This window comes from Camellia sinensis, chromosome 14, assembly GCF_055761805.1.
Source record: "Camellia sinensis isolate YWXY chromosome 14, ASM5576180v1, whole genome shotgun sequence".
Lineage (NCBI taxonomy): Eukaryota > Viridiplantae > Streptophyta > Magnoliopsida > Ericales > Theaceae > Camellia > Camellia sinensis.
In genome coordinates this window covers 32959465-32985516 of record NC_138974.1, presented here as the reverse complement: position 1 = coordinate 32985516, position 26052 = coordinate 32959465, and the positions used below count along the sequence as shown (strand labels likewise).

The 26052-nt window shown below is 42.5% G+C and overlaps 1 protein-coding gene across 2 annotated transcripts in view; it reads left to right on the top strand.

Annotated features, from left to right (window-relative positions):
* Positions 1-26052, top strand: part of LOC145807545 (uncharacterized) — a 79099-nt gene that overhangs the window by 12953 nt on the left and 40094 nt on the right. For both annotated transcript variants that reach the window (XM_082905957.1, XM_082905955.1), the window contains exon 5: positions 3934-4029. In XM_082905957.1, the coding sequence (XP_082762083.1) occupies positions 3934-4029 (96 nt within the window). The remainder of the gene's footprint in view (positions 1-3933; positions 4030-26052) is intronic.

Genomic DNA, 26052 nt, shown 5'->3' with positions numbered 1-26052 from the left:
AGTTCAAATTTTGGAATACTAAACTTTTTCAGTGGTTTTGCTGTGGAAATCCTTTTTGTGAATGGTGATACTAGCAGAACTAGTCTTCTATTAGTTGCCCTAAAGGCAATTCCCTCTGTGTGTTTCCGAACAGGGTTTTGGACCTTTGGGTCTGGCTGGGTGACTTTCTCAATTAGTCGCGTGGCTGTCCTACGTGGGTCCCTGTGGCTGGTAGCTTTATAGCTTGCAGTCTTGTAGCTTGGTCTGCTACGAAGATTAGTTTGACCTGAGATTTCTACAACCAACCTAGAGTGCAGCTTAGTCTGGTCCTGCGATGCCCTCTCCTGCCTCATATTATTGATAAATGCCCTCATATCTTCAATAGAAAAGTCTGAACTCTGGACAGGTCCTGACCTTTTAGGTCGTTTCCCCTGCACTATCTCCCTTCGGCGTAGAAAGGACCTCACATCATCTGAACAAGTGTAGTCCTCCAATTGGTGCTTCTTTCATTTAGAGGTGGTCTGACGACATCCTTCAAAGCAAGGCAGACTACTAGTCACATGGGTAGTTTCACCCGCCTTAAAGGTTAGGGCAAATCTTGGGTTCGCCTCTGTCCATGGCCTTTCTTTGGATTGTTGAGGGAGCCTTTTCCTATGGGGGGGTGCAAGCCTTTCTCATCTTGCCCCTAGTGCGCTAGTAATTAGTTTTGGGACTGTTTTAAGGTCCTGATCTAATCGGCCAATTCCTTCAGCTGTTGGTTCAAGAAGTTGATAGTTTGGTCACGACTAACCAATTCTTGTGCCCAATTATTGCTTTCGGAGTTCTCAATAGCGAGTAAGTTCCATTTCCATTGCTCACGTTGTTCTTGTGTCATTTCGACATTCAAGGGGCGCCTCTGTTGGCTTGGGAAAAAGTTGTCGTCATACTTTTCTTTGGTCAGTATGTTAGTGTCTTCTGCCGCCATTTGCAAACTAAATCTTAGCAGGTGGAACAAGGCTTCTTGCTATAGATTTTTCACAAACGACCCCAAATTGTGGTGGGTAAAAATCAATCCACTTGGCTGCTACGGCGACGCGGTGGTTCCTCTTCTACTTCGGACCTGAAAATCACTCACAAAAAGGTAAAGCGAGGCTAGCTGGAGCAGGTTGGGGTCCTTTTGATGCCTAAGTCAGTGACCAAATAGACAAAAGTGCAAGGTGATTAGAGTAGGGTTCAGATTCAAGTGGTTGTGTACCTCAATTATGCTAATTACCTCTCATTTTATAGCTTGCTTCCACTAGCCGTTGTAGGCTATTAGGCTTCTCTCCACTCCTCATGTCAACCCTTTTTTTCTTAGGGATCATGTTTCACCTGGTGCGGATTTTTAAGAGTTGGTTGTGCCTAAAATATAAGATCATATGTTTGACTAGGTCTATGTCCTCCTAAGGCATGTTTTCTGCCGGCTTGCTTTTGTCCTCAAACTCCCATGATTCATTCTAGACCTGGACCCCTAATCTTGGACCTCTATATCAGACTCAAACCATCCAGGGCTAAATCTCCTACCTTCTGATGAAGTTGTTTTTTTGTTGTGCCTGCCAGTTCAGGAATTCAATTCCTGCCTTGGCTCAATTTATTTCAGCCTCCCATATTATTATTTTAAATTGAAAAATAATAATTACACTCACAATTTAAATAAAGTAGCGGAACCTCCCCATTATAAATATACCATGAAAATTATCACAATTCTCACGATCACATTAACATCAACCGAAAGCACCATCATCTCCACCAGTAGCGGGTTGTGAAATTTTCGATATGGTAGTCATTTTCTCGATCAATCATAAATTACATATATATTATGAAAATTTCATCAAATTAAACATTCATTGGCTTTGTTTGGGAAGTTACTTATTTGATTTTTTAGTTATTTTAGCCTAGCTAAAATAGTTATATTTGGGAAGATGATTTTTTTGTAATTAATTTGATAGTTGTGAGGGAAAAAAAAAAATGATTATGAGTTGAATATAACATTATGTCTTATTAACTATTTTAACATATTTCATCTTTATGAACTATTTTAATTTTAAAAAAAAAACTAAAAAAGTAACTTGCCGAACAGGTAAATGAAAGTCTAAAATACAATCATAAATATGCCACAAAACTAACAATTATAAGAAAAACTCCAAAAAAATATCTATACACATAAATATTTATTTATGGAGAAATTTTATAATACACATTTTGTGGTTCTATGTTATGATCAATTTTGGTGTTTATAATGATTTTGTTATGACTTATTATGAATGTTATTTTGATTATAATCGAAAGATATTTGATTATGTGTTTGGTTATAACTCATTTTGGTATTAGTAATTTCTTATATATTATGGTTATTATTTTGGTTATAACCAAAAAAGTCTTTTGTTATGGTTTAAGTAGTATTTGATTATAATTCATTGTGTTTTTTTTTTTTAAATTATAACAAAAAATGATTTGGTTAAATTATATCCTGACAATAAATTTTCATGATTTAATCAAAAGAAACATTTTCAATTATGATTAAAAGAAACACAATACACAATTTTTTTGGGACATGTATCATATGTAATAATAATTTGTGATTTAATGTCATAATTTAAAAAATACAGTGAGTCATAATTAAATATCACTTGACGCTAACCAAACACCTCTTCAATCAAAATTAAAATAATAATTATAATGCGTCTTAACTAACAGTGAAATTATCATAACTAAAATAACAATCACAATAGGTCATAATTAAGTTATAATTAACGCCATAATAAATCAATTAAGTCATAACAAACAACACAATTATAGAACCAAATATTACAAAAGTCATAACTAGGCATATGATACACTTTGTTTTTTGAGGTGTGTGTATTATAAAATTTATCAAGTAAATAATATATTGTCATATAATTTGGTGATATAAAATGGTAAAAGAAAAATCAACAATGTATTCTAGTCTTCTATTTCTATTATGCCGAAACAATGATAAATAAACAAAGTAATGCTACAATGATCACGTTTGTATGTTGTAAAGGATTTATTATTTTATTTGTCATAATTATATTAATTGAACGAGTCCCACAATTTATGTGTATTACCAATATACTGATGTAAACACGGTACTTGTAGCATTACACAAATAAACAAGAGTAAATTATACTATCTTCTTCTAAAAATTAGAGAAAAATTATCAAATTCTATAGCTTCAACATAATTATATCAAATTTTCTTTTTTAAAAATTAAAGTGACCAAATTTATTATAAATGGTATGAAAACACAAACATAAACAAATTAAAATATATGTTTCAATATTAAAGTAATGACAACATTATTATTATTTTTTATCTATATGACTAATGAATTATTAATGAAAATAAAATTAGTTGTTACCTAAATTAAATTCTTAAGAGAGCCTAATATAATTATATCAAATTCATGGAAATAATTGTATTTTCTTTAAATTTTGGGAGTGATTAGTGTAATTTATCCAATAAAATAATTATTTATTTTTATTGTGTGAAAATTTACTTCCTTTGGTTTAGTTTTTAGAAACATTTTAATTAGGTTTTTTTTTTTAGTAAAAAGATTTTGTCTTTATTATATTTTTTAAATATTTTAACTATTTTTTAATGCCAAAAAAATTAAATATATTTATGAAAAAATGTGGGGAAAAAAATCATTAAAGACAATAAAAAAAAAAAGAAATGTCTTTTTTTTTTAATTTTATTTTTTCATTTCTAATGAAGTTTTTTATAATAAAAAAATTATAAATATTTTAAAAAATGATTAAAACATATTTTAAAAAATCAGTAAATACAAAATTAAATTAATTGTTAAAAATTATACCAAAGAATTGATTTTATTTAGCTGATATAGTAAAATGTCTTTCTTTTTTCTTTTTCTTTTTTTTCATATGAATATGGTACTGAACTAACTGACGACAGGCCCTGATCCGGAGAATCCTCGTCTGTCCGACGGTCGGTACGGAAAGAATTCTCAGCGTGGTCGTAAGAGTTTGTTCTTGATTCGGGTCAAGTCGGGTAAACCATATTCTGACTCTCATTTTGTTTTCTTCATATTTACGCAGGGTCGGCCCACTTATGAATGAAGCAAATTTATGAGTAGGGAAATTCTATAATACGTTCAAAATGTAACATTATTTGGTTATGGGGCCTTTGATTATATAATTTTGCCATTTGTGATAATTAATTTGCATATTGACGTGGTTAGGCCCACAAAGGTCATAGCCCACTATGAACAATCCAAACCCATCACTTAGAGCCCAACATATAACCCAACTGATGAGATCCTGAATAGCTGGAAGCCAACATGGCACGAAGAACCAATGATATTCAGACATGTGGCAGGTAAAGGACAAGTCACATCAGCAGACAAAGATCTGCAAAGTTATTGCTGCTGCACATCGCCATTAATGCAGCCCATCACAGCATTTATTACGATAACACCTCTCCGTCGAAACAGCACCCCCTCACCCTGAACAAAGTAAGCTACAGGATAGACTTTTGGCCAAGGTGGCAGGTCGGAAGGGACGGCGAAATGATTACCAAAAGATATAAGCAGACGTTGAAGACAAGAAGAATGTTAAGTTTTCTAATTCCAATTCATATCTCTACATTTCACTTCTCTCTCTCTCTAACTTGCTCGTTGGAAGGTTCGCTGGGGGACTACCCGTTCCCCGTTGAACTCCTGTGCAGGTTCTCAGGTGGGCTTGGCCATTCAGATATCGGTCGGAGAAGCGTGGACCAGTCCGACCCATTTCCTCTGGAACCCGTTGTATTGTAACTGTATTATCAGTTGGCGCCGTCTGTGGGAACGCTTTGCTTCTCGCGCCAATTGTGTTCACTGCCGCCGGAGACCTTGTTCTAATAACCCTCTCTCGTTACCCATCGAAGTGTATGGTCACAACTAGATCCATGGCTTCCCACCAAAATGCTGCCGACCACCAAGCCGACCCCCCCAATCCAAACAACCCACCACAATATTTCATCGAGCTTACCAACAGCATTAACCACATGACTGAGCAAAACCAAGCCCTGATTAATGCCCTACTCCAAAGAAACCTTCCTATGCCCCTCCCTACCACCTCCCAATATTCCTCACAACCACAAACAAGCCCCGAGCCATACTATCCCTCAGCCTAATCCACCCAACAGAGAAGGTTTGCAACCCCCTCCCCCAGGTATAAACCTGCCACCCTGGGGCCCACAACCATCGATCCCGGCACCAATCCTTAAAGGAGAGGCCAGCAGCGTCCAGCCCCCGTTGCCCTCCGAAGGTGACCACGTCCCTCTCTAGGACGCGGAACTCCGAGCCATGAAGCTCCAACTCCAACTCCAAGGGGTCATGCAGAACATTCAGCATAAACCCTCTACCACAGCAAACTCACCATTTGTCGCCTCCATCCGCGACAAACCTCTACCCCCCAAGTTCAAGATGCCCACCATCGACTCTTTTGACGATATGACGGACCCAGTCGACCATCTGGAGACCTACAGAACCCTCATGATCCTCCATGCATTCCCTGACGAGATCATGTGTCGAGTTTTCCCCGTGACACTGAAGGGCTCAGCTCGGCTGTGGTTTAGCCAGTTACCAGCAGACTCCGTCTCCACTTTCCAACATCTCAATGACTCCTTCCTCAACCATTTTATTGGAGCCCAGCGCCAGCGACGCCCGGCAACCCAACTCCTCAACATTCGACAGGCCGAGGGGGAGTTGCTACGCAATTTCGTTACCCGCTTCAACCCTAAGGCCCTGCAAGTAGCGAAAAATGATGACAAGGTAATCCTCACTGCTTTCATGGCCGGTCTGCAGTCATCCAACTTCTTGTTCTCCCTCTCTAAAAACCTCCCAACCTCCATGGCAGCCCTACTCTCCAAAGCCCAAAAATACATGAATGCTGAGGATTCCCTAACCGCCCGGCAAAGAAAAGAGAAAAGACTCAGAACTCAGAAACACTCAGTATAATAGCCAAACACCGCACTATACCGACCGACCCCCCCGAACCGACCGGTCGGCACCAGCTCGACCGCCTAGTCGATTCGAGCGGTACACACCTCTTAATTTCCCCATGGAACAAGTCCTCAATCAGATCCAGCGGGACTACCCCCTCCAATGGCCCCAACCTTCACGAACCCCTTCCAATCGAAAAGACCAATCCAAATATCGCCGTTTTCACCAGGACCATGGCCATAACACCGATGAGTGCATTAACCTCAAAGATCAGGTCGAGACCCTAATACGTTAGGGACGTCTTAGCCAGTTCACGGACACCTGCCTCAGCAGAGGCAAAGAACTGAGCCCCCCGAGACAACCGCCAGCGCAGGCCCCCCGGGCAGCCAACCCAACCTAACCAAGGCCATGATCGCCCTCCACAGCAACCTCAGCCGCCAGGCAACCCCCCTCCACCTGTTGGAGAAATCAGAGTCATTTCAGGCGGCCTTGCTTGTGGCGGACCATCCCGCTCGGCTCAGAGGGCAGAACTCAAAAAGATAAGGCAGGGCTCAAACAAAGCAGTTGCCACGGTCAACTGACCCTCCAAACAGTCCAAACAGTGGACCGAGCCTATCACCTTCACGGACGCCGACTGTACAGGCATCCGTTATCCACATGATGACCCTCTCGTCATTTCCACCCTCATCTCCAACTAAAAGGTCAGACAAGTTCTCATCGACAACGGCAGTTCTTCAGACATCATCTTTCTCAACTGCTTTCGTCAGCTCAAAATTGGGGAGGAAAGTCTGTCTCCTCTCCAAACCCCTTTGGTCGGTTTCACTGGCGAGCGGGTGACCTCCATCAGCTCCATCGATCTTCCCATCACAATCGGCGAGTACCCACGGCAGACTACAAAGTTGCTCACCTTCCTTGTTGTCGACTGTCCATCCGCCTACAACATCATCCTTGGCCGCACTGCCCTAAATGCCTTTCAAGCTATCACATTAACTTATCACCTTGCCATTAAGTTTCCCACCGATCTGGGAGTCGGGACTGTAAGAGGAGAGCAGACCGTAGCTAGGGAATGCTATGTCGCTTCACTCAAAGAAGTCAAGCTGAAGGAAGCCATGATCATTGAAGGACTGGACGCTCGGGATGAGGATGAACTGGTCAGAGGGAAACCTGTAGAAGAGCTCGTTGAGGTTCCCATCGATCCCACAAACCTAACGAAAACTGCCAAAATCGGCAGCCAACTGTCCCCCGAGCAAAGGCAGACCTTACTGCCCTCCTAATCGAGCACAACGACATATTCGCCTAGACCCACTCAGACATGCCAGGTATTGACCCCTCATTCATAACCCACCGCCTTAGCATTGAACTCCATTTCCGACCTTACTGCCAGAAGCAGGGCATTTTCCATCCGGAGCGCAATACTCTCATCGCCGCAGAGGTAGACAAACTCCTTGAGGCACAATTCATCAAGAACGTGGACTACCCTAGATGATTGTCAAACGTGGTCCTGGTCCGCAAGAACAATGGTAAATGGCGACTCTGTGTCGACTACTCAGATCTCAACCGAGCTTGCCCCAAAGACAGTTATCCTCTTCCTCGCATAGATCTGCTGGTCGACGCCACGGCCGGTCACCAAATGCTTAGCTTCATGGATGCTTTCTTTGGGTACAACCAAATTCTAATGCACCCATCTGATCAGAAACACACCTCCTTCATTACCGACCGAGGCACTTACCATTACCGTTTGATGCCATTTGGACTGAAAAATGCCGGGGCCACCTTCCAACGGTTGGTCAACGCCGTTTTCCATCATCAGATCGGTCGAAATATGGAAGTATATGTCGACGACATACTAGTCAAGAGCAAACTCTCCGCTGATCATCTGGCCGACCTACGAGAGACCTTCGCCACCCTACGAAAGTACCATATGAAGCTCAACCCGGAGAAGTGCGCCTTCGGCGTAGGATCTGGGAAGTTCTTGGGTTTCATGGTCAGTCAGCGGGGCATTGAAGCTAACCCTGAAAAGATCAAGGCCCTGATTGAAATGCAGTCACCCAGAATGGTTAAGGAAGTTCAGAGACTCACTGGCCGAGTTACCGCCCTCAACCGCTTCATTTCCCGCGCAACGGATAAGTGTCTCCCCTTCTTCAAAGTTCTTCGACAAACTTTTTAATGGACGACCGAGTCCGAAGAGGCTTTTCAGCAGTTGAAGCAATGCATGGCCAACCCCCCCTCATTTCTCAGGCAATCACTGGCTGTAACAACCCTCGTCACTGTTTACCAAATAACCACTGATTACTGTTAAACTGAAACTGATTATGACTGATACGTGAACTGAATAAACTACTGAACTGACTGACTGAAATTGAAACTGAATTGACTAAGTATGCCTGTTTTATTGTAATTCTATCTGTTTGGTTATTTGATTATCTGTTCGTGTCTTTGTGTTTAAACTGCTAATTGAAGGCCTTATCGGTGGCCGAACCGGAAACCGATTAGTGTTTTATGATCATCGTGATTTATGTGAATTTATGGCATATTTATCTGAAAATTGATTAGGTATGATTAAATTAGATTAAAATGAGTTAAATTGCATTGTTCTACTTATTCACAATTTTGCCATCCTTAGTGGCCACTACCTAGGACATTCTTGAGCCTTATTTCACTCAAACAAAAACATTTCTTCTTCCATTTCTTACACGCAACCGACCATAGAGAGAGAGAAGCTAGAAGAGTTGATTTCAACTTTTTTCATTGTGAATTGGCTTGAATCTTGGTAGAGTTGAAGGTTGATAGCAACATTGACCCATAATCCAAGACCTAAGGTAGATCATTGACCATCTTTATTGTGTATTTGAACTTATTCTTGCATAATTCTTGGGTCTTTAGTGATTTAAGGCATGAATTGGTTCATTAATGTTGAATTGGAACTCATTCCATGCATGCATGTTTGAATCGTTGAATTTGAGTTGATTCCATGGAGAATTGTCTCATGCATGCTCATGGTTATGTTAAGTCCACGTTTTCATCTTGTTTTTGGAACAATTGGGTCCTTAGAGCATCAAATTGAAGCTTTGAAATGGTTTTAATCCATGCATGTTTGCATGTTCTCCATATTCATGAAATTGGTTTGAATTGGATTTAGTTGAAACACCCTTGGGCTTTGATTTTACAATTGAGCTTTAGAATCATGTTAAAGTATGAGTTTTGATGTGTTTTCTGAAAAATTGGCCCAAGAGGATCGAAATTCATGGTTTAAAACTTGGTTTTGAGCTTGAGGTTCAAATCTGGAATTTCCAGAATTTGGACTCACGCTCGAGCGAGGTGACTGGCACTCGAGCGTGGAAATCGTGGTCCCAGCATTTTGTTTTGTTTTGAAGTCCGCTCGAGCGGAATAATTGACGCTCTAGCGGGACATTGTGTCTTATGCTCGAGCGGGTGTCGAACGCCCAATCAAGCGTGTTTTTCACCTATCCAGCACTTTTGCCTGTTTTGCAGAACGCTCGAGCGGGTAAGACTACGCTCGAGCGGAAGCCTTTGTCTGAATGTCCGCTCGAGCAGAGTAACCTACGCTCGAGCGTGACCCCTGTTTTCTGAAAATTTCGAAAATGCTTTTAAAGTGCATCTTTGCATCCTCATCTCATCCTAGGCATTATTAGGCCTAGTTTAAGGCATCTTAATGAGGACATAGATGTAGAACACACCGAGGCAAATTAGGGATTAAGTTATTATCTTTCCCAACTGTGTAGCTTAGTGTATGTTCAATCTGTAACTGTGTAGGGTTGGCTTTCCGAGGAGACGCGCTCTAGCTTTACTGTAGCCCAGAACTCTGTGAGTAACAACTGTGTAAAGATATGTTCAAAATGAATATCTTCAGAACAATCGAACTGTACTGCTTTTTGAACTGATACTGTTAATCGAATGAATGTATGTCCTATATTCTGAACTGTATTGTGGCATCCTTAGCAACTACTGTTTACTGCTACTGTTACAGAGATCTTTGTCGATTCCCTTGTTGGAACCACTACTGTTACTGATTGATGGCCATCATTTACTGTTCGGTCTTTTAAGATCTACTGTTTACTGTACTGTTATGCTAATGGATGTACCACATATGACTGTATCGACTGAACGACTGAAATACTGATTTAATGAACTGTTTTCATTACTGTAAGGACATTCATTCTTAACCCCTTTACGCATTGTGTTATTCACTGGGCTTTAGCTCACTGCTCATATATATATGTAGCTGTACAGGCACCAGACCACAGCTAGGAGCGTCGGGGTAAACTCCTGTTTTGTCGAGCCAACCTATATGCCTCAATGCGAGGTTTCGAGCCTGTCAAGTTACGGCTTAGGGGTGTTTTTAATTTCCCCGTCTGTTTCTGTATCTATTTCGTACGACTGTATAGACTGTACTGTACTGTTTAATAGGGATTAGGTCCCTGAATTGAATGATTGTATATATATACATACTGTTTTGTCTGACTGTATATATTTGAATGAAAAGTCTTTTTGCATACAGATTGTCACAGCTCATTGGACATTGTTTATTTACTGTATTGGCTTCCGCCAGCCCCTGTACTCTGTATTATTATATTACTGTTAAGCAGGCCTTCGGTAATCTCGGATTACTGGCCGGTTACGGTGCTAAACCCATAGGGGCGGGTTTGGGTCGTGACAGAGTGGTATCAGAGCGATACTTACCACGAGTTATACCACACACACGTGTCCAAATGAGCTATAGGGTGTCCTAGAAAAGTAGATAGGGCATCACATGAGCATGATAAGTGTGTGGCTATGACATGACTGAATGTATGCTAATGTGTTAATCTGTTTAAACAAATGACTGCCTATGTTAATAACTGTTGTAACTGCCTATAGTGAAATGGATAATGCGAGAACTGCAAATGAATCTGAAACCTCATCCTCTGAGGCAAGAATGGCAAGACTGGAAAGAATGATGGAATTAATAACTGAAAGACTGGACCAACAACAGAATCAACAGCTCCCACCTCCTCCTCCGGTACAGCCGGAACAGAATGCTAATGTTAATGATGGGGACATAATTGCTCTCACCCACAAGTTCAGCAAAATGAAACCGCCATCCTTTCAGGGAGGCCTTGAACCGTTAAAGGCTGAAGCATGGGTTCTTGAGACTGAAAAATTATTTTAGGTTTTTCCGTGCTCTGAAGCACATAAAGTGCTATTGGCCACCTTTACTCTGCAAGAAGAAGCCAGAAGGTGGTGGATGCTTATCCGTGATAACAACACCGTAATGTCGTGGGCTCAATTTAAAGGAGCCTTCTTCGAGAAGTATTTCCCTCAGTGTGTTAGGGATAGAAAGGTGACTGAATTTGAACAACTGAAACAAGGCACCATGTCGGTAGCTGAATATGAGACAAAATTTACTGAACTTGCCCATTATGCACCACATATGGTTGACACAGATTATAAGAAGGCCAGAAAGTTTGAAGGCGGCCTTAATGTTGCAATACTCGACAGAATAAATGTTCTGAAATTACCGAACTATGTAAATGTTCTTGACCGAGCCTTGATGGCTGAATCGAACATCGAAGCACTGAAAACTGAAACACCAGCGTCTGAATGGAGTGGTAAAAGGCAGGGTTTTAAATTCAAGAAAGGCAAGCATAACCCATTGAACAAGAAACAGAATATGGGGTCAACAACTAGCCCCAGCCAAGGAAGTGGTTTCATACCACCCTGTTCTGAGTGTGGCAAGAAGCACAAAGGGGTCTGTTATAAAATATCTGGAGCCTGTTACAGGTGTGGCAAGGTGGGCCACATGGTTAAAGACTGCCCCTCTGCTCCACAAACCAGTAGTAAAGCTGCACCAAGCGTGGCAGCCTCAACTGTTGCACCAAAATCGAACCCCAAAGTTACCGAAAAAAAGCCTATGAGGCAGGGCCGAGTGTTCGCCCTAGTACCAGGAGACGTGTAGAATACCGAGATCGTTGTGTCAGGTATTCTCTCTATTTGTACTCAAAATGCTTATGTACTGATTGATTTGGGGTCTACGCATTCATATGTGTCGCAAGCTTTTTCGCGAAAACTGAATAGACCATTAGAACCCATGAATTATCTGTTAGCTGTATCATCACCCATTGGGGGATCTATGACCTGTGCATATATGTACCCTGCTTGTGAAATTATTGTTGGAGATGCACATTTGTTTATTGACTTACTGCCTCTGAACATTGATCATTTTGATGTAATATTGGGAATGGACTGGTTAACGAAATACTATGCCACCATAGACTGCGTAATGAAACAAGTAGTTTTCCGTCTACCGGGTTTACCCAAATTTGTGTTTAATGGGGTTGGAGTAGTACCTCCTCCGTATTTGATTTCATTTGTGAAAGTTGTTAAATTGATTAGAAAGGGGTGTAAGGGATATCTGTGTTCTGTATTGACTGTATCTACTGATGATAATGCTAACGTGAACAGTATTCCTATAGTTAAAGAATTCCCAGATGTTTTCCCAGATAATCTGCCAGGGGATTTGACTGACAGAGAGATTGAATTTACCGTTGATGTGATTTCGGAAACGCAGCCAGTATCTAAAACTCTTTACCGAATGGCTCCAACTGAACTGAAAGAACTGAAAGTGCAACTGCAAGAACTGTTAGACAAAAAGTTCATCAGGCCCAGTACTTCACCATGGGGCGCTCCTGTTTTATTTGTGAAAAAGAAAGACGGCTCACTGAGACTGTGTATTGACAACCGTGAACTGAACAAGGTAACTGTGAAAAATAAATACCCATTACCGCGCATTGATGACTTATTTGATCAGTTACAGGGTGCCCAAGTGTTCTCTAAGATCGACCTCAGATCAGGATACCATCAGTTGAAAGTTAAACCAGAGGACATTGACAAAACTGCTTTTCGAACGAGGTATGGACATTACGAATTTTTAGTTATGCCTTTCGGAGTTACCAATGCACCTGCTGCATTTATGGACCTCATGAACAGAATCTTTAAACCATACCTTGATGACTTTATTGTAGTATTCATTGATGACATACTGATTTACTCCAAAAGTATAGAAGAACATGAACATCATCTGAGACTTGCCCTACAGACCCTAAGAGAACAGAAACTTTATGCTAAACTGTCTAAATGCGAATTTTGGCTTGATCATGTTATGTTTTTGGGGCATGTTGTTAGTAAAGATGGAATTTCTGTTGATCCACAGAAAATCGAAGCTGTAGTAAACTGGCCTAGACCAACAAATGTGACAGAAGTCCGAAGCTTTTTGGGTTTGGCTGGATATTACAGAAGATTTGTCAAAGATTTCTCCAAAATCGCCTTACCGTTGACTCAACTGACACAGAAGGGGATATCATTTGACTGGACTGACCAAAGGGAATCTGCTTTCCAGGAGTTGAAAACTCGACTTGCGACTGCACCGGTTCTTACCCTACCTTCAGGTACGGATGGTTATACTGTATTTAGTGATGCTTCTCATAAGGGTTTGGGATGTGTTTTAATGCAGAATGGGAGAGTTATTGCTTATGCTTCCCGACAACTGAGACCGTATGAAAAGAACTACCCGACCCATGATCTGGAACTTGCTGCAATAGTATTTGCACTGAAAATCTGGCGTCACTAACTGTATGGGGCGACATGTGAAGTATATACCGACCATAAGAGTCTGAAATATTTCTTCACACAGAAAGAACTGAACATGAGACAGCGGAGATGGCTAGAACTGATTAAAGACTATGACCTACAGATTTTGTACCATCCGGGGAAAGCCAACACCGTTGCCGATGCACTGAGCCGGAAATCGATTGGAAATTTAGCCTGTTTGCTAACCGGGCAAAAGGAATTGCTTTGTGACCTTGAAAAATCTGAAATTGAAATCGTTTTACGAGAACAAGGTGGAACCTTAGCTGCTATTTCTGCTCAACCAGCATTGATTGAAGAGATTAAAGAGAAACAGCAACTGGATGACTTCTTGAAGAAGATCATCGAAGAAAGGGAAACTAAACCCAGACCGGGTTTTAAATTTGAAAGTAATGTACTGAAATTTCAAGAAAGACTATGTGTACCAAATGATTCTGAATTGAAAAGAAGAGTTCTGCAAGAGGGCCACAATTCAAAATTTTCTATCTATCCAGAGAATACGAAAATGTACCAAGACCTTAAACTAAATTTCTGGTGGCCGGGAATGAAGAAAGAAATTGCTGATTTTGTATCGAAATGTCTTCACTGCCAACAAGTTAAAGCCGAACATCAACGACCCGCAGGCTTATTGTAGCCCTTACCTATACCGGAGTGGAAATGGGAACATATCACCATGGATTTTATTGTGGGATTGCCTCGTTCCAGTAAATGTATGGACTCAATTTGGGTTATTGTTGATAGACTGACTAAATCTGCTCACTTCTTACCTGTTAAGACAATTTATAATGCGGACAAATTGGCTATGCTCTCTATTGATGAAATTGTTAGACTGCATGGAGTGCCTGTGTCCATTGTTTCTGACAGGGATTCGAAGTTTACATCGAGATTTTGACAAAGCTTACAGACTGCATTGGGTACTGAATTGAGACTGAGTAGTGCCTATCATCCTCAAACAGATGGTCAATCAGAAAGGACCATCCAGACTCTGGAGGATTTACTGAGAATGTGTGTCCTTGATTTTCAGGGAAACTGGGAAAGTCATTTGCCCTTAGCTGAATTCGCCTACAACAACAGCTATCATTCAAGTATTGGTATGGCGCCTTTCGAGGCACTGTATGGAAGAAAATGTAGATCTCTGATTTTCTGGGCAGAAGTTGGAGATGGGCATTTGCATGGGCCCGAGATTGTATACAAAACAACTGAGAAAGTGAAACTGATACAACAGAGACTGAAAACCGCACAGAGCAGGCAGAAAAGTTATGCTGATGTCAGAAGACGGGATAGGGAATATGAAGTGGGTGATCATGTGTTTGTGAAAGTGACACCGATGAAAGGCCAGACTCGTTTTGGAGTCAAAGGCAAGTTAGCACCGAGATACGTCGGACCATATGAGATTATTGAGAAAATCAATCCAGTGGCGTATCAGGTTGCGCTTCCTCCTGAAATGGAGCATATGCACAACGTCTTCCACATTTCTATGTTGAGGGACTACCTCCGGGATCCTTTCCATGTAATAGAGCCTACTCGTGTAGTGCTGAGTGATAACTACACTTACGAGGAACGGCCTATTCAGATTGTAAACAGACGGATCAAGAAATTGAGAAACAAAGAGATTCCGTTAGTGAAAGTTGACTGGAAAAACCACGGTGGCGTGTATGCCACTTGGAAGAGGGAAGATGACATGGCTAAAAGATATCCTGAACTGTTTCCACTGAATCCTGTTTTCTTCCAAAACGAAGGTAACTCGAGTTTAGAGGACTAAACTCCTTTTAAGGAGGGGAGACTGTAACAACCCTCGTCACTGTTTACCGAATAACCACTGATTACTGTTAAACTGAAACTGATTATGACTGATACGTGAACTGAATAAACTACTGAACTGACTGACTGAAATTGAAACTGAATTGACTAAGTATGCCTGTTTTATTGTAATTCTATCTGTTTGGTTATTTGATTATCTGTTCGTGTCTTTGTGTTTAAACTGCTAATTGAAGGCCTTATCGGTGGCCGAACCGGAAACCGATTAGTGTTTTATGATCATCGTGATTTATGTGAATTTATGGCATATTTATCTGAAAATTGATTAGGTATGATTAAATTAGATTAAAATGAGTTAAATTGCATTGTTCTACTTATTCACAATTTTGCCATCCTTAGTGGCCACTACCTAGGACATTCTTGAGCCTTATTTCACTCAAACAAAAACATTTCTTCTTCCGTTTCTTGCACACAACCGACCATAGAGAGAGAGAAGCTAGAAGAGTTGATTTCAACTTGTTTCATTGTGAATTGGCTTGAATCTTGGTAGAGTTGAAGGTTGATAGCAACATTGACCCATAATCCAAGACCTAAGGTAGATCACTGACCTTCTTTATTGTGTATTTGAACTTATTCTTGCATAATTCTTGGGTCTTTAGTGATTTAAGGCATGAATTGGTTCATTAAGGTTGAATTGGAACTCATTTCATGCATGCATGTTTGAATTGTTGAATTTGAGTTGATTCCATGGAGAATTGTCTCATGCATGCTCATGGTTATGTTAAGTCCACGTTTTTATCTTGTTTTTGGAACAATTGGCTCCTTAGAGCATCAAATTGAAGCTTTGAAATGGTTTTAATCCATGCATGTTTGCATGTTCTCCATATTCATGAAATTGGTTTGAATTGGATTTAGTTGAAACACCCTTGGGCTTTGATTTTATAATTGAGCTTTAGAATCATGTTAAAGTATGAGTTTTGATGTGTTTTCTGAAAAATTGGCCCAAGAGGATCGAAATTCATGGCCTTGGAAAAATTATCCACTGTTGGAAAAATTATCCTTGGCCTTGGTCACTGCTTCCCGACGACTCCGTCCTTACTTCCAAGCCCATTCCATAGTGGTCATCACCGACCAACCTTTGAAGAAGGTAATGCAGCAACCAAAGCTCTCTAGCAGACTCATGCAATGGTCAGTGGAACTCAGCCAATTTGACATTTCCTACCGACCTCGAACAGTAATTAAGGGGCAGGCTGTCGCCGATTTCATCCTGGAGTTCACTAATCCTACCCCAACCACGGCCACTCCACCCCCACCAACCCCTACCGAGCCAGAGGACCCTCATTCTTGGACTCTCAATGTCGATGGATCATCCCGTAGAGAAGGCAGCGGGGCTGGCCTCATCCTCACTGCCCCTGGGGGTGGTTATTTCAAATGTGCTTTCCGTTTCTTGTTCGATGCCAGTAACAATGAGGCCGAATATGAGGCATTGATAGCGGGGCTCTGCCTAGCCAGGGACATTGGTGTCAGCCACATCCGGGTGTTCAGTGACTCCCAGCTCATTGCCGGACAAATTACAGGGGAATTCGATGCAAAGGAGGACACAATGCGGGCTTATAGGGATATTGACCTTCCCCTTGTTCGCCTTTTCAATACCTTCCACATCCAGTACATTCCTCGGGCGAAAAACTCAAAGGCAGACGAAATGGCTCAGTTGGCTTCTGCAGACCAGTCCGACCTCAGTCATGGTGTCCGTCTCGAGTACCTAGCCCACCCTGCCATTTCTCCCGATCAGCAAGAAGTACAGTTCCTCCAGAATGAGCCCATCCCTTGGGCATCGGACATCTTTCTATTTTTTACAACGGGAGAACTTCCAAATGACCAACATCAAGCCACCAAAGTTAAGGCCCGGTCGTCCAATTACATCCTCGTTAGTGGTGTCTTGTACAAACGTGGTTTTTCACGCCCGTATCTGCGATGCCTCAGTCCAGCTCAAGCAACCTATGTGATGCGAGAAATCTGTGAGGGTATCTGCGATAATCATTCAGGCGGTCGGTCCCTAGCCCACAAAATACTTCGCACTGGATATTTCTGGCCTACCGTCAACCAAGATGCGACCGACTTCGTGCTCAAATGTGATAAATGTCAACGCTTCGCCAACATCTCCCATGCTCCTCCCACCGAGTTGATCACACTTTGCAGTCCTTATCCGTTCGCCAAATGGGGGATTGATTTAGTTGGTCCACTTCCCACCGGCCAAGGCCAGACCAAATTCGTGATTGTCGCCATTGATTACTTCACAAAGTGGGTAGAAGCAGAACCCCTTGCCACCATTACCGAACGGAACACAACCAAATTCATCTGGCAGTCGATCGTATGCAGGTTTAGCATCCCTCAAGCCATCGTCTCCGACAACGGCAAACAATTTGACAACACCAAGTACAGCAAGTTCTGTGCAGACCTCCAGATCTAACCCTGTTTCTCCTCCCCAGGTCATCCCAAAGTCAATGGCCAAGTCGAGATCACCAACCGTTCTCTTCTGAAGATCATCAAAACTAAGCTAGAAGCTGCTAAGGACTTTGGGCTGAGGAATTACCGAATGTACTCTGGGCTTACCGTACTACCGCTCGAACTCCTACTGGGGAGACCCCCTTTCGCTTAACATACGGCGCTAAGGCGGTCATCCCAGTGGAAGTCGGTCTGCCTACCCCAAGGGTTTTACACCCGAACCCAAAACTGGCTGAAGAGCTCCATCGGGCTGATCTTGACCAAATTGAAGAGCTCAGAGAAACCACTGCTGTCAGACTGGCCTCCTACCAACAGAAAATAAGAACACACTACAACCGCAGAGTCCGACCAAGGGAGTTCGCCGTAGGGGACCTTGTCTTACGCAAAGCAACCCTCGCCACCAAGAATCCGGCTGAGGGCAAGCTGGCAGCCAAATGGGAAAGACCTTACGTTGTTAAAGCCAGACCTCGCCCAAGCACTTACCGACTTCAGGACATGGAAGGTCGAGACCTCCCCCATCCTTGAAAAGCTGAGCATTTGAAGCACTATTTTCAATAAAACTTGTATTTTTGTATTGTCCAATTGATGTATGTTCTTTCTGACAATCTGCACACCTGAATGTTCTCATTTTCTCCACATATGGTGTAAAATTATGATCCAATGGGCTACACTTTACTGACAACAAGCTTATATCTCAAATATCTGCATGATCTTTCAAATAACACTTTGATTGCAGCCTCAGCCAGACTGAGCATCAAAGCCTCAGACAGACCGAGCATGCAAAGCCTCAGCCAAACTGAGCATAAAAGCCTCGGCCAGACCGAGCATGCAAAACCTCAGCCAGACCGAGCACCAAACGCCTCCTCCAGACCGAGCGACAAAAAGCCTCAGCCAGACTGAGCACCAAAAACCTCAGCCAGACTAAACACCAAAAGCCTTGGCCAGACCGAGTCGTTAAAAGCCTCAGCCAGACTGAGCACAAAAAGCCTCAGCCAGACTGAGCATCAAAAGCCTCGGCTAGACCAAGTCGTTAAAAGCCTCAGCCAGACTGAGCACCAAAAGCCTCAACCAGACTGAGCACCAAAAGCCTCAGCCAAACTAAGCACCAAATCTCTCAGCCAGACTGAGCACCAAAAGCCTCGGCCAGCCTGAGCATGACAAGCCTCAGCCAGGCTGAGCGTAAACTCCTCGGTCAGCGCAAAGCTGAGTTACTTCAAGCCACTGAATTATTTGCAGAGTCAGTGAATCATAGCTTAACCCCAACTGGGCAGGCATACAGAGCTCGGTCAAGGCCATTCAAGCAAACCTCATACTTGTGGCATTCGTAGACACACTTAGTCAAAATTCCAGGTCCATGTTTTTACACCTTACTTGGTCAAATTCCAAACTAATCTTTTATTTACCAACACTCTTGCAACTTGATCTACAACTCCATTTTTGGGCATAATTTGAAACTTCACATCTTTGACATTCTTACCAACACTCTTTTATTTTCTTATTTATCAACATTTGCAAGTCAGCCTCTTTCTTTACAAGTTAAGCCTAACTTTAATAAACCACTCTCATTCATTTTAGCAGTGTGGCAAACACACACCTGGAATTTTATTCCATTTTAAACTTCACTCTGCACTGAGTTTTTAATACAAGTTCAACTTCAATTTACATTAAGATTCTCACAACGATTTATACACAAGCTTTACACACAAACCACCATTCTCATTCATTTCAGATGCGCAAGCAACAACAATCGAATGAAAACACAATTGAAATTTTATTTATTCACAAACTTGTACATTAGTTCACTACAACATTTCAAAAAATAATAATAATAATAATAATAATAATAAGAAAAATTATTCCTCCTCACTGGAAACGAGGTCTTCTTCTTCAATACCCTCATCCAGGGGGGTCTGGGCCATATCGTCTTCGTCAATTTTTACACTACTGAGGTCTAAGTCTGGGAACAGCTCTTCAGCTTTACGTTTGAACATTTTCCAGCCACTGTCCCAGAACTCAGCCATTTCGTGCTTATAGAAGTCTGACCGCTGGAAGCTCTCAATAACTTCTGCCTCAGTCCTGCCCCCAGCGGTCGTTCTCGACGAGCCCGCCCCCCCAGACACCTCCCTCGCCACGCTGCTGGCGACCGCAGCATCGATCGCCATCTGAAATTCAACAGACCCCTTGAATTGTTCTATTGTTGCGACATACAGATCGGGGTATGCTGCCCTTTCAGAGGCTGCCTTGGTCCTCTCTTCCTCCAACTCCTTCCGCAGGCTTGCCTTTTCAGAGGTCGTCTTGGCCCTCTCTTCCTCCAACTCTTTCTGCAGGCTCGCCCTCTCCTCCATTGCCTTAGCACGCTCGTCTTCCAGCTCCTTCTGCAGCCCAGCAATCTTCACGTCTGCTTCATCATTTTCTTTGATTTGCTAGGCGCGCAGTTCTTCATTGCTGGTTATAGCCTCTTCATGCAGCTCAATGGCGACCGCGTAGGCCCTTTGAGCCTCCCCTAGCTTCTTCTGCTCGCCAGCCAGCTGGAACTCGAGCGACACAACCTGGCGGCGTTCGTCTTCTAGCTCCAACTTGATCGTGATCAGCTCAGCTTGGGCTCGGTCGGCAACATTGCGGTGAACAATGGCCAACACTTACATCTTTTTAGCTTTTTTAACTTCCTGCCAACCTCTGGAGCACGCGCTTCGTGCTGCCTTCTTCCACCCTGCACTCTCCCTTTTGAAGTTTGCAAGTTGAGCCTTGGCCCCATCTGACTTGACCTTTGTAGTCGCCGCCTTTCTCAGCAGAGCCCCAGCTAAGGTGGTTACCTCGATTTGGACAGAGCATAACCCCCTTAGCAGCTCAGCCTCATTGAACCTGGCCACCGAGCGAACGGCTGCATCATCCACTATCCCCACAAAGCGATCTGCAGTTGCCCTGGCTGGGCCTTCTTCTCCCTCTAGTCACCCAGACACAGCGCGGGCATGGTAGATAGCAGTCGTCAACCTGACCCCCCCCTTGGGGCGCAGCACCCCTCTGGGGCTGTTCCTCTACCCTTGGCTCAGGGCCAGTTGCCCCACCCTCTACTTGAACTTCTTGGGCGATCTCCACCACTACTGGGACGACCTCCACCACCTTTGAAGTGACCTCCACCATTCCTGAGGCAACCACCCTTCTTGGGGCCTCCCTCACTTCCTCCTCCTCTGCCTTCTGGGCCATGGGGGTCTCCTCTGCCGTCATCTCCTTCCTCCTCTTCAAGGTAGGCTCTCCCTCACTCCTCCTCACCTTTCTTTTCTTCTTCCCCACACTGCCCATCTCCTTGGCCCTCTGTTTCAAAGGATCAATCGGGGCAGTCGTGGCTCAGATTCACCCAAGTCTTTTTCCCCCAACAATTTTGGGCGCGGTCGGATCCTCTCCCGCGCGATTGGCTTCTGCGGTCGGTCTTCCTGCGCCTCCTTGAACTTACTGGCTTTGGCAAGGATGGCCATATCCTCAGCCTATTGCGCTTTCCTCCTCGCCTCTAGTTCAGCCTGTCCCAGATCTCCAACACTCGGCTGAGGGCCCAATCCCGCTGCAAACAAGGCTGAAGGTTGAACGAGTTCGTCCCACCTGACTCCCTCCTTATGCCTTCACCTTTTTTATCCTCTCCTCTGTTGTCGCCCCCAGTTTTGGCTCCACAGATTTAGTGGGCACTCTCCATACCATGCGCACCCCAACCCCTCCATTCGCGGACACGTAAAACCACCGCGGCCTCTAACACTTAATGGATGACGGCAGCCCCGTCACCAAACCCCTCCATGCTGGCGCCTGCAACGTCACCCAAGTCTTTTGCTGTCCTGAGGCCTTATAACACGCGAAAAATTCGTCCACCGTCATAGTCGCCCCTTCAGTCGCCTTCAACCACGCGCTTGCACAGGCTAACATAATCTTCCACGGGTTGGGCATTAGTTGCCCCGGTGCTACCTCCAACTGGTTTAGGACATCAACCACCACCTGCGGAAGCGGCAGCCTCAGTCCTCCTTTCAATGCTTCCTCATACAGGGCAAACTCCCCCGGCCGGGCGTCGGATGGCCTCTCCGTTGACGACGGCAACAGTAACTCTATTTCAGCGGGAACCTGGTATTTTTCACGCATAACCTCCAAGTCCGCCGCAGTAACCGTTGATTTGTCAGCCTTCGTATGCCAGTGATCTGGTTCCGCCTCGCTGATTGGCTTCGAAGCCACTATCATGGTGGAAGAATGTGATTGTACCACCGGCTCCCCTACCCTCTCCACTTGTCTCTCTGTCCGGTACTGCTCCGCCAGCTCCACTGCGTCGTCATCTCCAAACGGATCAACCCTGGCGGTTCCAGCTTCTTCTTGAGCCATCTCTGTGGTGTGCCTACGAATAGCTTCGGAAGCGGGTGTAAGAAAATTCAAGAAATGTTGCAGAGGTGTATCGTCAGCAACAAAAGAGTTAACACTTGGAATGTTTTGATTTTTTGCAAAGAAGTAGGTAAATCGAATAATACCAAAAGCCCAAGGCTTGCCCGTATTCCAAGGGTCACAATTAATTTTCGCCAGCTTGAAAACTTTTCAAAACATCTGCCAAAATTGTCTTTTCAACACCCATCATGACCTATCGTTTCATTTCTGGCCCAACGCCCAATCTCCCTCCCCACGAGATGCTGCCACGTGTACGATCACGATTCACTGCCACCTCCCCTTACCCTGTCTTTTCCACTTCAAGTCATCACGTAACACACCGCCTCTTGAGCCCCGCGCCCCCCCACCTCAACCTTCACGGTCAGTCCTCCTCAAGGTTAGCCCTCCCACTCGGCCACCCTTCACGGTCGGTCCTCCTCATTGTCGGCCCATCCACTCAACCACCCTTCGCGGTCGGTCCTCCTCATGGTCGGCCCATCCACTCGGCCACCCTTCGGGGTCGGTTCTCCTTATGGTCGGACCTCCTACTCGGCCACCCTTCACGGTCGGTCCTCCTCATGGTCGGACCTCTCACTCGGCCACCCTTCGCAATCGGTCCTCCTCATGGTTGGTCCTTCCACTCAGCCCCCTTCGCGGTCGGTCCCCCTCATCTTCTCCATTAGTATTCCCTTCGTTGGGCTAAAGCTGCACTTGGGAATGGAGGACTACTGACGTGGTTAGACCCACAAAGGTCATAGCCCATTATGAACAACCAAAACCCATCACTTAAAGCCCAACACATAACCCAACTGATGAGATCCTGAACAGCTGGAAACCAACATGGCACGAAGAACTAATGATATTCAGACATGTGGCAGGTAAAGGACAAGCCACATCAGCAGACAAAGATCTGCAAAGTTATTGCCCTGCACATCGCCATTAATGCAGCCCATCACAGTATTTATTACGACAACACCTCTCCGTCGAAACAGCACCCCCTCACCCTGAACAAGGTAAGCTACAGCATAGACTTTCGGCCAAGGTGGCAGGTCGGAAGGGACAGCGACATGATTACCAAAGGATATAAGCAGACGTTGAAGACAAGAAGAAGGTTAAGTTTTCTATTTCCAATTCATATCTCTGCATTTCACTTCTCTCTCTCTCTAACTTTCTCGTCGGAGGGTTCGCTGGGGGACTACCCGTTCCCCGTTGAACTCCTGTGCAGGTTCTCAGGTGGGCTTGGCCATTCAGATATCGGTCGGAGAAGCGTGGACCAGTCTGACCCATTCCCTCTGGAACCCGTTGTATCGTAACTGTATTATCACATATAATGGGCAAAAGTCAATTGTTTCTTTACAACTGACCATGTGTTTGCTCATTTAATTCAACTCCTTCTGGTTGAATTATAATTAATTAGAATTTAATTGAACTAATGATAGACATTATAAATTATGTATATTAGAGAGGAGAGAGAAAAAATAACAAAAAAGAATATCAGCAATGCTAGGTATCATGAAAAATCTTTCATGAAAGTTTTGTAATCCTTGGATTACACTTAGAATAAAGCACCACACACTAATCAAGATAATCCAAGAATCATAAATCTTTCATGATCATTTTCATGAAATTTTTTCATGATCCCTAACTTTACTCAAAGAATATAGGATTTAAGGGTATTATACTCATTTTGCATTTATAGTTAACGGTATTAATGGTTGCACTTTAATCCAAAATCATATTGGGAACATCTTGGTTATATTTGAACGATAAAGGGATAAATTGCTCTGGCCTCAAACTATAATGGGGTAAAATTAATTTAACCCAATTTAATTTTATCATTTTAAATTTAAGAAAAAGGAAAATTTGGTCTAACATTCTTCTCCAAGTTTTAGTAATGGAAGAGGTTCACAATAATTTTTTTTTTTTTTTTTGTAGTCTACGGTCCCTCACCAACACACCTATATATAACACCCACTCTCTCATTCTCTCTCATCTCTCTTCTTGCACCAAACCTCTTGCTCTCCTAGAACTTGATCGGAAAATTCATCTTCCTCCATTGAAAACCCTATATAAATCCTCAAAATTTGGATTATGAAATCAAATACTCATCAAATTATCTTCCAAACCTACCAAGAACAGATATATATATATATATATATATATACACAAACCAGAGTAGTCACAGCTAAATCTACAACAGTAGTTGCTGCTAAATCTACAACAGTAGTTGGGTCCTAAAAGCACTAAACTCACTAGAATTGGCAGCAAATTAATGTTGGAAAAAAAAATAAGAAAAAGAAGAAGAATGGTAGCAACAGCAACAACGGTGATAGAAAGAACCACCGCACAACGCCACTGTCAACAGTAGTATCGGACTGCATGAAACGGTGGTTCCAAAAGGCCAGAGGCAGCGACTTCTCTGGTGAGTTTGTTGAAGGAATCGCCGACGCCATCGATATGGGATATGGAGATGTAGTCCAAGTGGACAGCGCTGATTCCGTCGAAAAGGCAGCTCAAGAAGTCAAAACTAGGGCTGAGTTAGTAACAATTGCGAGTGTGAAAGACTTGCGGAGGTAAATATAGGCTCAGGTTTAGTAAGAATGGTTGTAGAAGAAGAATAATAATAGACAGAAGAGAGGTTCTTTCATGTTAAGGTTAAGGTTTGGATTGATGATAGCATATGGCCATTATTATGGCGATTATGGTTATGGTAACAATACTAGTCTACATATATTAGTAAACCAGTTCAATTTTCTCTGGATTTTAATTTTCTCTAGTTAAATATATCTGTAGACTAATTCAATTTTCTCTGGGTTTAAATTTTCTTTGATTTGGTCAAAATATAGAAAAAATTGTGAGCAAATCAGAGAAAATTGGTCAAAACACACAGAAATTTATGAGCAATCAAAGAAATTTCAATTTAGAGAAATTTCAAAATACAGAGAAAATTAGATAAATTGAACAAACTAGAGAAATTTCTCTGAATCAAAATTTCTCTGGAAAAATTTTGAAGGACTCCAACCACTATAAAAATATTGCATGTCTTTTATCTTATAAAATTTTAATGTAAGGGACCTTAAAAAAAATTTCCCAAAGAAAAAAGGTTATCAAATTAATTTATATTTTCAAAAGTTCTACTAGGACAGTTCTTAAGAATTTTAAGTAAAAATTATATAAAAACTTTCTTGTGTGTATGGAGATAATAGGAATATTTTTCATTAATAGAGAAAGATATGAAAAGTCCATCAAGTTGGCTTTTATAAAAATATCATTATCATATCATCCTAATTAATAATTTTAGGGTGATGGATCCATAAATCACAAAAGAGAAACTTGTGAATGAATTAGTCCTAACTTTATTTTAATGAATATGGAAGTCCCATTGAATGGAAATGACACATTTGCCCATGTGGTTTACTAGATTAACCACGTTTGGAAAATACACTAGCCACGTTTGGAAAAAAAAAATACGTTAAGAACTTTTTTATTTGTTATATAATAGCCACGTTTGGAAAATACACTAAGGGTCACATTTAGAAAATACACTAGTCATATTTCACGTTTAGAAAAAAATACACTAAGGACTTTTTTATTTGTTCTGTATTAGTCACGTTTAGAAAATACACTAGCAACGTTTGAAAAATACACTAAGGGTTTTTTTATTTGTTCTGTATTAACCTTGTTTAGAAGAAAAAAAATACTAGTCACGTTTGGAAAAAGTACACTAAAGGTTTTTTTATTTGTTCTATGTTAGCCACGTTTGGAAAATACACTAGCCATGTCTAAAAAAAGTA